Source organism: Lytechinus pictus, chromosome 13, assembly GCF_037042905.1.
Source record: "Lytechinus pictus isolate F3 Inbred chromosome 13, Lp3.0, whole genome shotgun sequence".
NCBI classification, from domain to species: domain Eukaryota; kingdom Metazoa; phylum Echinodermata; class Echinoidea; order Temnopleuroida; family Toxopneustidae; genus Lytechinus; species Lytechinus pictus.
This window is the reverse complement of record NC_087257.1, coordinates 17,023,618-17,038,779: the sequence shown is the minus strand read 5'-3', so window position 1 is coordinate 17,038,779 and position 15,162 is coordinate 17,023,618. Positions and strand designations below refer to the sequence as shown.

At 35.5% G+C, this 15,162-nt stretch overlaps 1 protein-coding gene across 2 annotated transcripts; it reads left to right on the top strand.

Moving 5' to 3' along the window:
* Positions 1–1,813: 1,813 nt before the first annotated feature.
* LOC129274584 (transmembrane protein 106B-like) lies at positions 1,814–14,710 on the top strand. 2 transcript variants are annotated; one of them, XM_064108839.1, is made up of 8 exons: positions 1,814–1,942; positions 4,079–4,404; positions 5,064–5,127; positions 5,783–5,945; positions 7,360–7,506; positions 7,957–8,000; positions 9,520–9,570; positions 11,397–14,710. In XM_064108839.1, exons 2-8 carry the CDS (start codon positions 4,140–4,142, stop codon positions 11,521–11,523), a joined length of 861 nt encoding a protein of 286 aa, XP_063964909.1. In that variant the 5' UTR covers positions 1,814–1,942; positions 4,079–4,139; the 3' UTR covers positions 11,524–14,710. The 2 variants fall into 2 exon arrangements, with proteins under 2 accessions (XP_063964909.1, XP_063964910.1); XM_064108840.1 differs by having other exon boundaries at positions 1,932–2,359.
* Positions 14,711–15,162: the final 452 nt, after the last annotated feature.

Genomic DNA, 15,162 nt, shown 5'->3' with positions numbered 1-15,162 from the left:
CGCACTACACAAATTCCACTCAGTCAAAATGAAGAAAATTTTAACACCACCTAGCTTCAATAATTTTTACTAAGCACATGTCAATAATTAAGAGATTGGTGATGATGATGATGCACAGCATTTGTATAGCGCCATATATCTGTCAAAGACATTCAAAGGCGCATTGGAGGAGCCAGCCAATCTGGGTCGCCAAGAAGGGCGCGCACACAGAACTGTGACCCGCAGGTCTCTCCTCCCGATAACTGGTTGGGGAATGCAGGTGGACCACTACACCGGGGTTTCCCCCTACTCTTAATCGAATAGTGCAGTGGGTTCTTAACGTGCAAAGGTGGTGATTCTCCTCTACACGGGGCCTCCATTTAACGTCCTATCCAAGGGACGGAGTGTTTTCCACTGTAACATAGCCTGCATCTATGAAATAGGGGAGAAACGTTTACACACAACGCACTGGCTTCATCCGCCCGGGGTGGACTCGAACCCACGATCTTTGGATCGACGGGCCGACGCTTTACCGACTGAGCCAACTTCGCTCTCGGATTGGTTTAATAACAAAGAGGCTGTAGCCCTTAACATCAACTGGTTTCAGAATCCAAAGTCACAAAATGGCAAAATAAAGGGTCAAAGACCAATGAAAACGAAATGGGATTGAACCAAATGGTCATTCTTTGCTCGACTCCTATTGAGTCCATTTATGCATTTGACCTCAATATGTGTTTTTAAAATGTTAATTTCAACTTCATGTAACTTCTTAGTGAGGCAATCAATTAAACATGCTGATGGTCATACTGTGAACTTTAATAAACTGGTAAGTTTGTTTAATCCCATCTCATTTCCACTGGCCTTTCTTTCGCCATTTTGTGAGTTTTGATTCTGGAACCAATTGTTTTTGAGGGGCTATACAGCCTCTTTGTTATTGAACAATTCTCTTAATTATTGACATGTGCTTAGTGAAGATTATTGAAGCTAGCCTGTGTCAGAATTTTGTTCATTTTGACTGAGTGGAATTTGTGTAGTGCGCTTGTGAAGTTTGATAAGTTTCAAGGGCTGTACACACGCGTGACCCCAAAAACGCGTTTAAAGGGGTGTTTTTTCAGTGTTGGATGTGGGCCGTGCATGCACTCGTTAAGGGTATCAAAAACACTGATTTTCAAAAAAAAGGGGTAGTTTTGAAAGACTGGTCAATGGTCAATCGCAGGTTCAAACGTATTTAGGGTAATTTTTTTTTATGAGACTAGCCCAAACGTGTTTAGGGTATGTTTTTTTCCCCAAGCTTTTTCCCTGGGGTCACATTCTGGTGACAAGTTAGGGGCCAAAATGTGTAAATAAAGCCCGCAAAAAACTTGTTTAGGGGGTTATTTAGCACACAGAAAAAACTCCTTTAGGAGGGTGTTTGGAAATAATCTGGCCACGCGTGTGTACAGCAATACATTTGACTACCCCCCCCCCCCCCTCCCGGGAGTGTATATAAAAGAAGTATTTAATGGAGGGGGGTCAAAACAGGCAGCAATTTAAACTGATCAGCTATCTGCCCATAAAAAAAACTGCAGCTGTGCTATTGCCTTTTATGTCCAATGTTCCAAGTAACGTTAGCTAGTCATGTTGTTTATTGGGGGGGGGGGGGCGGTGCTTACCCCAATTTTTTTCTCTTATTCTTTATTTTTGTTTAATTTCTTTTACTTTAATGAAATATCTTTCGTCTCAATAATCTTCCTTTCTCTTATCATATTTTCACCATTAAAAAAAAAAGACAAATTTTCTTCCCTTTTTCATTCTGTCGAAATCTCGATTGATTGTCAGCTGACTTGCGATCATCGCAAAACAATAACAGATGACGTCACGATCAGACGAAGCTTTGCCAAGCCCAAGGCCAAGCAAGCAGCAGTTCAGCCCGAATATTTCTTCTCACGACTTTCTGCGGTGTCTCAACAATCACAGGCTTCAGGTACTGTGTGACAATCGTCATGAACGAATTATAACAAAAAAAAACTGTCAATTCTTTGATTAAATGTGCCAGACTGTCGTACTTCGTGATGTAACTTCTATCGGTACCTCACTGTACCGAGTATTAGTCCCTGTCGTTCGGTTTCGTGTAATGTACTGATATAGTTCAGTTAACAACGTTAACGACAGGCGCTGCGCGGAGCGCGCGCGAAACATCCAAGCCGAATTCGGCGTCGCCGCCGCTGGTCCGGGGATCCAAAGTTCCAAGTCAAGTGAATGCTTATGATCCAGTCAATTTTCTTGTTTAACTATAAATTTGTCAAATTTCTATTGTCGAATGACATATTTGTCTGATCTGATTTAAACATGGTCTTGGCTCGTGGTCAGATGGCCCTGTATTGTGAATTATTGTGTAACTGTAAGTATCGATTGAAAATTATCGAGATTCAGCAATTTCGTGCATATTGTTCATGCGGCGCTCCGTAACCGTTCACTCCATTGACATTGTACACGTTGCGATAGATTCCGTAAACTCTGACGAACAGGATGTGACTATGGCGCTATTCTGTATGATTTTGACAGAAAAGCGAGAAGTACCGGTAATCAAAATACGCTTACCTGTGCGATATCGGTTAGAAAATACATCGTCCGAAAATGCCTTTCAAGTTTCATTATTCAAATAAAAGATACAAAAGTGAAATTCTATATCGATTTTGGTACGTGGTGATAGAGAATTGCACACTTGGCCTAGACAGCTGGCAGCCGTCTGTTTCGAGGAGTTTTTTAACATTTTTTTTTTTAAATTTCTCCTCATACACAGACGGCTCGCTAGCGTGCAGCCACCATTAGGGGACTTGCAATGCAAAATCCCCCCGTCTGGGCTCTTCAATTCTTGTCTTTAATGAATAAAGTTTTTGAAAATTAACGCGACCAAAATGCAAATTAATATTCCCTCTTGGCATTAGTTGCCAAAAAACGGAGAAAAATCAATTTAAAAGGAACAAAAACAGTGACTTACCTCAGCTGTCGCGTAAATTCACTTCCCCGTTTTATCCAATCTTAAGTACATAAACATATGGCCATTGAGTCCCCTGTACAGATCGCGCTAGAACTTCGGTCTCCGTATTTGGTGAGTGAAGCCAACCACGGAGTTCAGCTAAACAACCAACATAACAGAGACCGAAGCTTTTGGTCTAACTTGGCCTTGCTTTGATGCCATGTTGGGAGGCTTGCACTGGGAGGCTTGCAATTCACATGCTTACTATATTTTCATTCATCAATTGGCTTGTGATCGTAGCATACATGAATAACATGATAACGTTCGCCATTGGCGAACGTTATCATGTTATTCATGTACCGGTATGCTATATTTTGTTATGTTATTATGACGCGCCATATGAATCACCTTTTTAATGTACCTGCAAACGTATTTTAGTTATCTGTTTTTAAATGATTGAATGTCACTGTTTATAAATTATTAAAAGTGAGCTAAATAATATTACTGGTTTATAAAAGGAACCTCATACAGCGCTTGATAATAAAAGGGCAACACAAAAGACGTTCCTTGCAAAGACCCTTTCGTGCAATCGGCCCCTGATGTGAGAATATAAGCAAGCCTTGCTTTCAGTTTTGAAGAGTGATTGCCACAGGTTTAATGATGATGGTGAGTCAAGGGACGAAAAAAAAAGGAAAAGAAAATATATACAGTATAGACCTATGCCTAATCTTAATTGATAGACCCATATTGAACAAACAAACTTGGGAACCAATAATAATTTCATTATATTTTGTGAAACAAAAAAAAAGGGACACTTGGCTTTGCAACATTTTTTTTTATCATGCCACATATTCCATTGACTTTGTATGCAAGAATGTTGTTTGATTGTTTCGTTTATATGCACCAATTGAACATACAACTTCAAATGAATTTATGACATTTCATGGTAAAATAATAACAGTCCTTGCATGGGAGGGAAAGTCATAGCACAATGGCTTGAGAAGTATGCCCCTCAATCTTGCTGAGCTTAGCCTTGCCATTCTGAACGAGCTCTCAGTGTCACAATTTTTTAAAGAATGTTTTCCTATTCATGATTCGAGATTTAGGAGCACGCAATATTTTTCCAATCTTTCCTTGCAGAACTTTGCAGGAAGAGCAGGTTCTTTTGAGGTTGAAAGTGGACACCCGGAGCTCTATGTAGATGTCTTCTCGGCTGGTTATACAGAACATGGATTCAGATCCTCCTCCTTCCTACAACCATTACACCAACTATGGTAGCACAGGGAACTCGGATCCCGAGCCTGCCGGATCACCTGCTGTGTCGTCGGCGAAAGAACCCGAGGTCAAGAGATCAGACAACAGCGGGGAAACGATGAATGGTTCCGGACCGGGTCACTACACCTACGAGGAGCTGAGTGATGGCTTTGCCTGCCCGACGTGTCAGGGCACTGGCAAAATTCCTAGAGGTAACTTTGTTAAAATCTATGTGGTGATTTTTTCAGCCCGCTTCCCTTACTCATTTTAAATTAGGATATGTTCATTCTGTCCCTTTGAAGCCCTGTCCTAGGTCTGCTAACGTTCTATTATTTTGGGGATTTTCATGCATTGGAACACCCTTATATCAGAATCCGCCTCTTGTCGTATGTTTTGGTGACAAGACCTATATGGTCCTGCGACATTTGCTCCTGTCTTGATATCTCAGAGGGCATCGGGATAGAGTCAGGATTGTAATAGAGTTTTTGGTTCAGAATAATGTAAAGATAAGGATTAGGGTTTATTGAGTTTTGTAGGTTAGGTTTTATTTTGGCTTAACGTGCAGATTTTCAATTGGAGCAATTGTCACCAAGAAAATATCTAGAATCATGTATTGTAAACTGGTTATTAGGTTTACATGTTTTATACTTTACTCTGAAGAATAAAATGAATTCAATTGAAATTTTAAAAAATCCCACTCCCTTTCAAAGTTGACCGTTATTAGGATTGTTGGTCAAATATGACATGTACCCATTTAGATGCTCTCATATCATAATCAGCTGCTAAAGTATTAGAAGAGTGCTGTGAGCCTCAGAGAAGTATTTTCATTGCCACATTTATTTTATTTCTAAATTTTTTTTTTGTTCTTCAGATCGTGCAGATGACCTTGTGGCCTTGATTCCATACAGCGATGCAAGATTGAAACCTCGTAGAACGTAAGTCCTGGGCCCCGTCTTACAAAGAGTTGTGATTGATCCGATCAATCATAATTATGGACGGCCAGCAATGACAACATCTATTATTCATGTTTGTTCAAAATACTTTCAAACTATTATGTATATTCATGCATTCATTGTTTTCTTGAAAATTCACTGTGCTTCTCTTTGTTTACAAAGGACATTGTGCAAATTTCCTGTAGAAAAAATTATGACACTGATGGATTTCCATAGAGTTACGATTGAGTGGATCAATTGTAACTCTTTGTAAGACGGGGCCCTGATATCCCATTGGCCATTCTTTCCCTGGCTATCTCAACATCTTTAATTCAAGGAGTGTTGGCTATACATGTAGTTGGTAGTAGTCTAAAAATGAAGTCCAAGCTTTCTTCTGAAAGAAAAAAAATACATTTAACATGTATATAACTTCAAAATTCAAATATATGTAGATATACTGATATATTTATTTCACTTACACATCTGCTTTTACATCACATATTTTTGTTTTATTTCTTTTGTCTGATATGTTTTTCTTTAGTTTAGCTTATTAAAACTTAAATGAATGTACATTGGGATGGGCTGTATTGTTTTATTAGGATTAATATGCATATTGAATGATATCCATTTTCTGCGAAAATCTTTATTTTCCTTGCAGACTTCGGTATGTGCTTCTGTCAATATTCCTGTGTGCCTCTCTAGCAGGCATATTGATAGCTTTCCTTCTACCTAGGCCAATATCCTTTGAACAGGAAGGGAAGGTGAATACAGTTTCTACGAGTTATAACCAAACAGTGCCTACCATGACATTAGTACTAGAGGTAAGAATATGAGCAGTGTAATAATAATAATGATAATAATAATTATAATAATAATAATGATTATAATTATGAAATAATTATAATAATTATAATAATAATAATATAATAATAACGGTATATTTTTTAAGGGGGAAGTTCACCCTAACAAAAAGTTTATCGCAGAAATAGCAAAAAATTTAATTTAAAATATTGGCGAAGGTTGGAGGATAATCCATCCAATAATAAAAAAGTTATTAGAGTTTAAATTATTTTATTTGTGACGTCATATGTGAGTAGCTTTCTTAAATATGGTAGGGTAAAAAATAAATGAAATGTTATTTAAATTGAAAATGTTTTTTATTGTAACTTTAGGACATCAATATACAAATTATTTCACACATGCTCCTAAAAAGAAAATAAATGATAAGTCATCACTAACCATTGAAAATGAAATTTATGAATTATATATTATATTATAACATATGGGGCAGCTGCTCGTTTATGACGTCACAAATCAAAAACTCGAAATTCTAATAACTCTCAATCTTCAATGGATTTTCCAGAAATTTCCTCAAACCTTCACTAATATTTTTAATTATTTTTTCTGCTATTATTACAACAATATTTTTGTCAGGGTGAACTTCCCCTTTGAAGAATTACCCAGCATAGCATCCCTCATCAGGTAGAATTTTTTGGAATACATGAAACAAACATGTGCCATTGTTTGGCTATACAGGCTTTTTAAGAAAAAGAAGCTTTACTTTCATATTTGTTTATGAGAAAGGATAAAAATGCTACATGTATATCACATGAAATTGTAACTACTGTATTTTTGATGAGGTTTTTAGGACACCATATAATGATGAGATGTAATTCTAGGTCCCATTTCATAAAGACTAGTATAAAAATAACAAGAGCTCAATTTCTATAAGAAATTTAAAATCAGCCAATCAGATTGATGGATTCCAAATGTGTTATTAATAACAAGTTTTATGAAACTGGCCCCTGCTTTTTCCATTAGAATAGTGGAGGAATTTTGAGGAAACTGTCTCAAAGTGATCATGAAAGGCTGTTTAGAAAATTAGAACCGTTGTTGATTGTAAAGTAATGGAATCACCAAAAATTGAAAAAGAACATTACCTAATCCTTCTGGGGAGCGTTTCATTAAAGGTCTTGTCGGAAAGCTTTATTTTGGAGTTTACAGGTCTCATTTAGGTGATTGAAAACTACCAATCATGCATGTACTGTGTATAAGGATAATGTGCATACAGTTTGTATGCAGGCAAGCCAAAATATATGTGAAGCCTTCAGAGACATCATTTTGATTTATTACATACAAGCAGAATATTTCCATTATTATCTCCCTTACTGAAATTCCAAGATCTTTGAATTATGCACCATTTTAGTTGCGGTTTATGTGTTCATATCTTTCCAGACCAAGTTTGATATCTACAATAAAAATTTTGTGGCCATCGATGGTCAGTCGTTGACCATTACCGGCAGCTGGAGCGAACAGGTGATCGGGACCAATATTACAGTGCTGGACAGCAGTGTTCATGTTCCTGGACGTCAAAATTTTGAGGTATGTATGTCTCTTCTTCGACTCATTTGATTGTTTTTTTCTGCCCTCGTACTTTGGTATGTCCTATTCTAACCAAAATGTTGTATACATGTAAAGATATATATACTGTATAATTATTGATCCTATTTTGATAGGGAAAATAGTGAAAATTAATATAGCTCTAAAAAACAGTGTTCACCATTGAGATCAACCTCTGCTTACAGCTTTAGCAAATAGTGTGTGCATAGGGAATTATATTATCAAATTATTGACATTTTACCACTCGTATGATAGTGTAGAATGCATTGATTAGTTTTAGTATAGTAGGTAAGTTCTTTTCTTTTACCATCTTTCATTTGAGTTTTTATGCACATCTCTCTCTATATCTGCACTACAGTCAAGCTACTGGGCTTTTACTGTGGTTAGTAATTGATTAACAACTTTTATCTTCATATTTTTGTTCCATAACAGCTTTCTGGAAATGTAACAGTGACCTTTACAGAGAGTGCGTGGGTGTAAGTATATCTGTCTTTAATTATCACCCTTCTCATTATTCAAAGTATATGTTGAGTGATGATTGATCTCTAATGTTAATAATAATAATCTGATGATCTTTAAAGGTTTTATGGTGGAGAGGTTTAAGGAAGTTTACGATAAACACCTTTTCAGGACTACACATGGTGTATACCATAAACTTCCCTAAATAATAATCTGCTTATTATACATTGTTTTTATAGTTTCAAAGCTTGTTCAAGATGAACTGCTACAGTATATTTACTTAATATTTTGATTATTTTGTTCCTCTTTTCCTTTCTATCAGCATAACAAGCTATATATAATTTTGTCATTATTACTATTGAAATTCCTGTTTTATTCATTCTCTGATACCATCTCACTTTGTACTTCTTGCAAGCAACTTTTTTTTTGCTTCTCGCAATATTTAACTGTACGTGATTGCTCCAGAATCTACCTACATGTACTTATATGAAGGTCTATGTTACATTACCTGCCCTAATTAGATCAAAACTACATGTATGAATCTTGAGTGTTATAATGAAGCTTTCGGTTTCATATTGGTGCCTAAAGATTTTCATTTGTGTGATTATGAATGGCTACGTGGCTAGCATGAGACAATTCCATTCAATTCTTGAAGACTACTGTTGGAAGGCGGGATGTGGTTTTTACCATATACATGTAGAGAACTATTGGTTAATATCTTATAATAATATTTGTGATACAGTAAATTGTATTTGATTGTGTGTTATATCAGATGAATGTAAATTTCCTTTGTTACATCTTTTTCCCCCCTCTTTTTTGTTTTTGATTCTCTCTTCTTGTTTCCCTTTGCTTTCCCCACCATATTCACTTCATTTTTTACTTCTTCAATTTATATCCTCTTCCCTCTGATTTTCATTTTCCTAATCAGTCAATTAATGTTATAGGTTGTTTTGCCCCCTTTTGGTACTCAAACTTACACACTTATGATGCTAATGCTGCCAGAGTATGACAAAAGGGAGCAAGTGACATGCTCACCAAAATTGAATTTCAATATATATGTTTTCATTGTACACATTGAGTGCTCATTCCAAGCTAAATTTCATGGAAAAACACTGATGCTGCTATGAGATAATTAACAGTCATGCTAATACATTGGCATCTATGTAAATGACAGACAAAGAAATTTGCTCTATCACAGGAAATTTCACTTCCTATTTGTCAATGTAGGGCAGATTGATACTTGCATTGATTTGTAATTGAGCCAGCTGTCTGCTATGATTATTATCAGTATATATGCAATATAGTATTACTGGTAATTTCAGAAATAAAGAAATTTATAATATAGGTTTGATTGTTATCAAAACTTAAATTTTTATGTAGATGTGCCCTTCTTGCTTCTAAGCTTTTACATTCTTACTTTATACTCTACCTATTCCTTAAAGCATATATATGTAAGGAAATGCAATCTGCTAAAACAAGTACTGTAAAATACCCAATTACTGTTATAATTATGTATTCTCTTTCATCGTCTTTCAGATCCCACTGTGTAGATGGCTCAATTACCCATTTAATATACATGGAGTTTATGTAAGTACAGTGTATATTTATTTCTCTTGTTCTATCTCTCTTCTTCATCACATTTTTTTTCTTGTTTTCCCTTCCGCATCGGCATCCTACTAAAATTCTTCTATTTAAAGGTAACAGAGCGTATTTGCAGCAAACAATTATTTCACGAGAAAGTCTTTGAAATCAAGGTTAAATGCTACCATATTATCATGATCTAGTTATGGTACATTGCAATAAACTTATCTTTTTGAAATGATTAAATCTTAGCTGAAAAGCGATAAATCTGATGATCACTAACCCAAAAAGGCATATGTGGGACAGTGTATTAAAGTTGTGTGGAAAACTACCCAACATATTATGGAATTCCATGCTTATTTTGCTCATTTCGCAGCAATTACACATTTTTTTCAACAGCCATTTGGCACATACAGCGCGTCCCAAAAAAAATGTCCCTCTTATATGGGGCTAAATTACTTCAAAAGATAAACATTATTCTCAATGAAATGTATTTAACTAGGAAGCTCATCTCATGTTCTAACTTCTAAAAATTTTTCATTGGTCTCGCTTCAGTGGTTTTGAATACACAGTCTATTATGTAAAAGTGGTGCTTTTCAGCCCATTCCAAGTTTGCATGCATGCAGCACTACTGTGTGTTCTGCACTTTCTAGCATATCAACCCCCTTTGACCATTCTGACCAAGGAATTCCCTGATCTGACCAGGGAAATCTCCATGATCTAACCAGGCTCATCAAATCACAACCTTGAGCATGTTTCGAAGGGCAAAAACAATATTTTACAGCTCATTTCATGTTTGAAAATGGGAGATGCACAATGATTAAGACAACGGGTCATGTCTGTTTCATACCTAATTCATGCCTAATACTGCATTTTTGTTTTTTATTAATGTTTTTTTAGTTAATAAGCTACTGTGGTCAAGTTAATTCAATGTAACTTTTTAAAAGAAAAAAAAGTAAATTTTTTCTCTGGTAAAGTTCCTTTTTTGCAAAGGGTGTTTAACTTGCGGATTCCCCTTTATTTTTGAGCTTATTTTACTCATCCATCATTCACATTTTCTTTCAAGTTGGTGCACTGATTCCCCTTATCAATCATTAAAAAGCTTGATTTTTTTATATTTCTTGCCCTTCTGAACATGCCCAAGTTTATAATTTGATGAGCCTGGATATGATTAGGGAAATGTCCCTGCTCAGATCCTGGATGTAAAAATGGGGGTTAACATGCCATAGACAATGCAGATATGCATCAATGCTGCAAACTTGGAATGGGCTAAAATGCACCACTGTTACGTAACAGAGTGTGTATTCAAAACCGCTGAAGCGAGACCAATGAAATTTTCATAGAAGTTAGATCATGAAATGAGCTTTCTACTCATGAACATTTATTTGAGAATACTACCACATTTTAGAATTAATTCAGTCCTATGTCAGAGGGACATTTTTTTTGGGACGCGCTGTATTTTTATTTATACATACAAACACTTGGACGGTCATTTTATTGGATTCTGTTCAAACCTATTTTGAGATCGTACCACAACTGGTATTTATCATTAATATCTCTCCTCCGTCTGCCATTCATAAATTTCTCCAAATACATACTTTGTTCATAGTATATAGTAGGCCTATATATATATATATATATATATACAACATGGAGTTTTCACCACATATAAAATATGACTTCCACTTTGATTTTCTACAAAATATAAAAAGGGATATTTTTTATCATAAATCAATTCTTTCGTACTTTCCCCATCAATCCTGCTTTAATGGTCTGCATTTGAAGTCGGTTTGTAAAATTCATCCTGCCAATGTCTTTCATCAAATTTTCAGAGCGTCGTTCCAGTACGATCTGATGTCCCAGAGTCAGCAGTCGACCGTGACATACTACAAAGCCGTCAGCTGTAAGCCCATCACAGAATTGGACTGGTCTTGGCCGCTAGCATCCGAACTGAAATAATACATGCTTCCTCCTCTTTGGCTTCTAGTTGTTTTCTTGAAATGTTGGTTCTCCCCGTTTCAGGCTCGTACTTTACACACTCCAGGAAAGTATTAAGAGTTTTTACAAATATTTATCAGGTATATCCTTGTGTGTGATCTTCAGTGATTTTCTGTTATAATCTACTGAAATCTCTGTATCTGATATACTGGGGCAAGTGAGTTCTGTTATCAGAAACCACTGGAAGCTGATTGGGTACGGGCTCACTTGGCAGTATTATTCACTGTGAAGCTGCTTCGTGAACCACGCCCCTGGAAGATGTACATCAAAATCGTCTTTCCAACTACTGTTGTAATTAAAATCGCAAACCTGTAGGCAAGACAGGAATTTAATGAGCTTAAGAGGACATTATTAATGTATTGAGATGTTTCAAAAAAAGAATCTCATGTTTCAATAACATGCGATCAAGTCAACACTGATAACAATTATAGCATATTTGAGGTGCCGAATTGCGCTCTTCATATTACCACGACTTGGTGCATTCAAGGAATTAATCCATCATATAAGCATTCTTTCCCCAATCACAGCTCTCTGTATGTCACTGGGCACTCTCAGGAATGGTTGTTGATTATTAGATATATAATGATTTCAATTCCATCTAAAACTGTCATGTATTTTTTGTGTGTAATACTCAGAAAATGGTACAGTATAGGCCTACCTTTCATTCCGTCAATACCAATTTTTTTTTATTTGATGATTTCAATTCATCCCTTAGCTATTTACAATTTATGTCCAATTGATGTCAGACTTATTACATTGGTATAATAAAACCTTTATTCATCCATTAATAATAGGTTATCACAGAAGTGCCATTAACGGTGCCGGTACTGTACCTGTATGTCAATGAATATGCAGTTTAAAACACTTTGAATAAACTTTTGCTTTCTTTCTTGATGGTTGAGAAAAGCCATCTCTCTTCTTGGTGAGATTTCCATGCATATAGATTCTGGATTCACTCTCATTTATTAGAGATAACATTTTTAAAGTCTACATTACTTTAATTTGGATTTGAATGTTTCCAAGGAAGTGCAGTTTAAAATTGAAGAAGGAAGGTTGTTAAACTGTTGTTAAACTGTATTTTCAAAGAATGAGTCCTGGCTGGAAAACCCTGGCCTAGTGTCGAATCTGGGGAAATTTGTGGTTGACCCCCCCCCCCCCCCCTTAGCTCTTGTATTCCAGTGGTCGAAATGATTTATATGGGCAATTCCATGGAAAATGTTCACTTTCGAGAAAAAATGAATTTTCAGATTTCACTTAAGCAGTCAAATTTTCTTAAAAAGTAATCTATAAAGTTTCAATTTCCAATAGAAAAATCACAATATTGATAAAATTTTGTGGTTTTTTCCATCAAAAAAATAAAATAATAAATTGCAAAATCTAAAAAATGTGGCTATTTTTAAACAATTCATCTTTCCTGTCTCTACTAAAAGCAAAAAAGGTCCCACAGGTCTCTTTTAACTTTTGTATAGATGATTAATGTTTAAATCAACAGAAAATCATTGTGATATTTCATGCCATTCATCAATTTTAGAGAAATCGATCTTCAGATTAATGTGATTTCTTTACCATTATCAGTGTCATGTCCGTTACGTTTTTCACTTAAAGTTTTCACAGCTTACAGGAAATTTGTCTGAAGGTACTGCAGATTCAGATTCTATGTTAGAATTAAACCCCCTACCATGTGTAGCAATCATTTTCCCTGACCACTTCTCATTTTCATAAAAATGGCGTAACGGACATGACAATTCGCGTAACGGACATGACACCTAATATATGACAAAAGGCCGCATTCACAAAAACAAAATATTAGGCTCAGTGTCACAGACTGTGGTCAGTCTCAATTGCTTGAGGATAGCTGGATGTAATAACTCCTAGAATCTGCATGTCATTCTAGCTATTTTTAGAAGTTGGTAAATGATGAAAGTTCAGCTCTTGTTCTGGTATATTTTTCTGAGAATTAACGGTATGCCACATAATATTAGGATAAGATGCAGCTAAATCTGGCAACATACTCAGATCACAATCTGCATCATTTGTGTTTGAACAATAATTTATTATCTTAGGTGTTTGCACTGACAGTTTGGAGCATGATAAAACTCCAACTTGTGAATTCATGAGATCTTTGATTATGACATTGCTTCAAAGTATCTGACTTTCACCAACCCTCAACTTCTTCAGTGATGGCACTGGCTCACATTTAAAACAAGTTTGTAAATATTCAGATATCTGTGTTACATGATGTAGCTCTATGAATCCATGAATCTACAGTGGCACTTCTTAATATCACAAAGCAAAGAGGCTGTGGAAGGAATGTGGCGCGATCAATAAATTATGTCATCATAGTATTTTGGTCAGCCATAATCATGATTTGAATGATGTATCTTCGTTTGTACACAAGCAGCGCAGACAATACAATGAAATTAGATACAGCCACATTTGTCAGCAAGCAAGATCGTAAGATTGAGTACATCCAAGATTTGATTAAAGGATGATTATACCAAGGATCTTTATTTTGAATGAAAAAAATCTCAGAAGCGATTTACAAACATTCCGATTACCTTATAACTCGTACATAATCGATAATGAAAGACTGGTTTCCAGGTACTGCTATTAAAATTTAAAATACTTTTTAATATCATTTTTTTAATCTTAAAATTGACATTAATACTAGTACATATTCTTGATCATAAAATACATTTTATAATACAGGTGTATGTTCATCTTGGATTTAATCAGGTCTGGTACATTTTGTTTTCTTCTCACAAAAAATCTGATTTGCCCTTCTCAGTGTGCCTATGGTACTATTAAAGCATTGTATTCTATATAAAATTATCATGTGGGCTATAGCTATTAAATTAATAATACCTGCCAAAAGTGCCAATAATATCTACATTTTTTTCTTAAGAATGTTAGTAAAGGTACTTTGCTGTTAATAATTACATTCATTATTCATATTTCTTTCATTTTGCAACTAAGAAGTGCTGATGAAGTTCACTTTAGAAGGGTGTCATGTCCGTTACGCTAGTGTATATTGTCAAATAGTAAGCCATGAATAACAAATAATCTTTACTATCAACTTTTTCTCTTTTAATTAGATGTGGCGGATGGTAGTAACTGGAAAATAATCATTAACTGTTGTTAACTAGTGTTAAAGAAATTTTTCCAAATATTTTTTTGTTTTATAAATATTGTACGCAAAGCCCCCCTCTCAAATTGCAAAATAATAGGAGATATTACAGATTACCAGTTATGATGTGGGTCTCTAACCTCTAGCCTTAACAAGTAACCAATTAGACTTGTACCATATCTTGTAATAAAATAATTATATTCGCTTACAAAAAGTGGACAAAACTGTCATGTCCGTTACGCTTCATGTGTCATGTCCGTTACGCTACATTTTGAGCTATGAATACAGAATGCACTGTAAAACTTTTGTTAAACACCATTTTATGGATAGAGCATGATCTTAAGGTTAAATTAACACCAGCGTCAGGTGCATGCAATCTAAGAATTCACAGGAATTTTGATAAGCAATAGGAGGTAAAAATGCTTCGTCCATTTCGTGTCATGTCCGTTACGCTGACAAAGAGTGCAATTTCT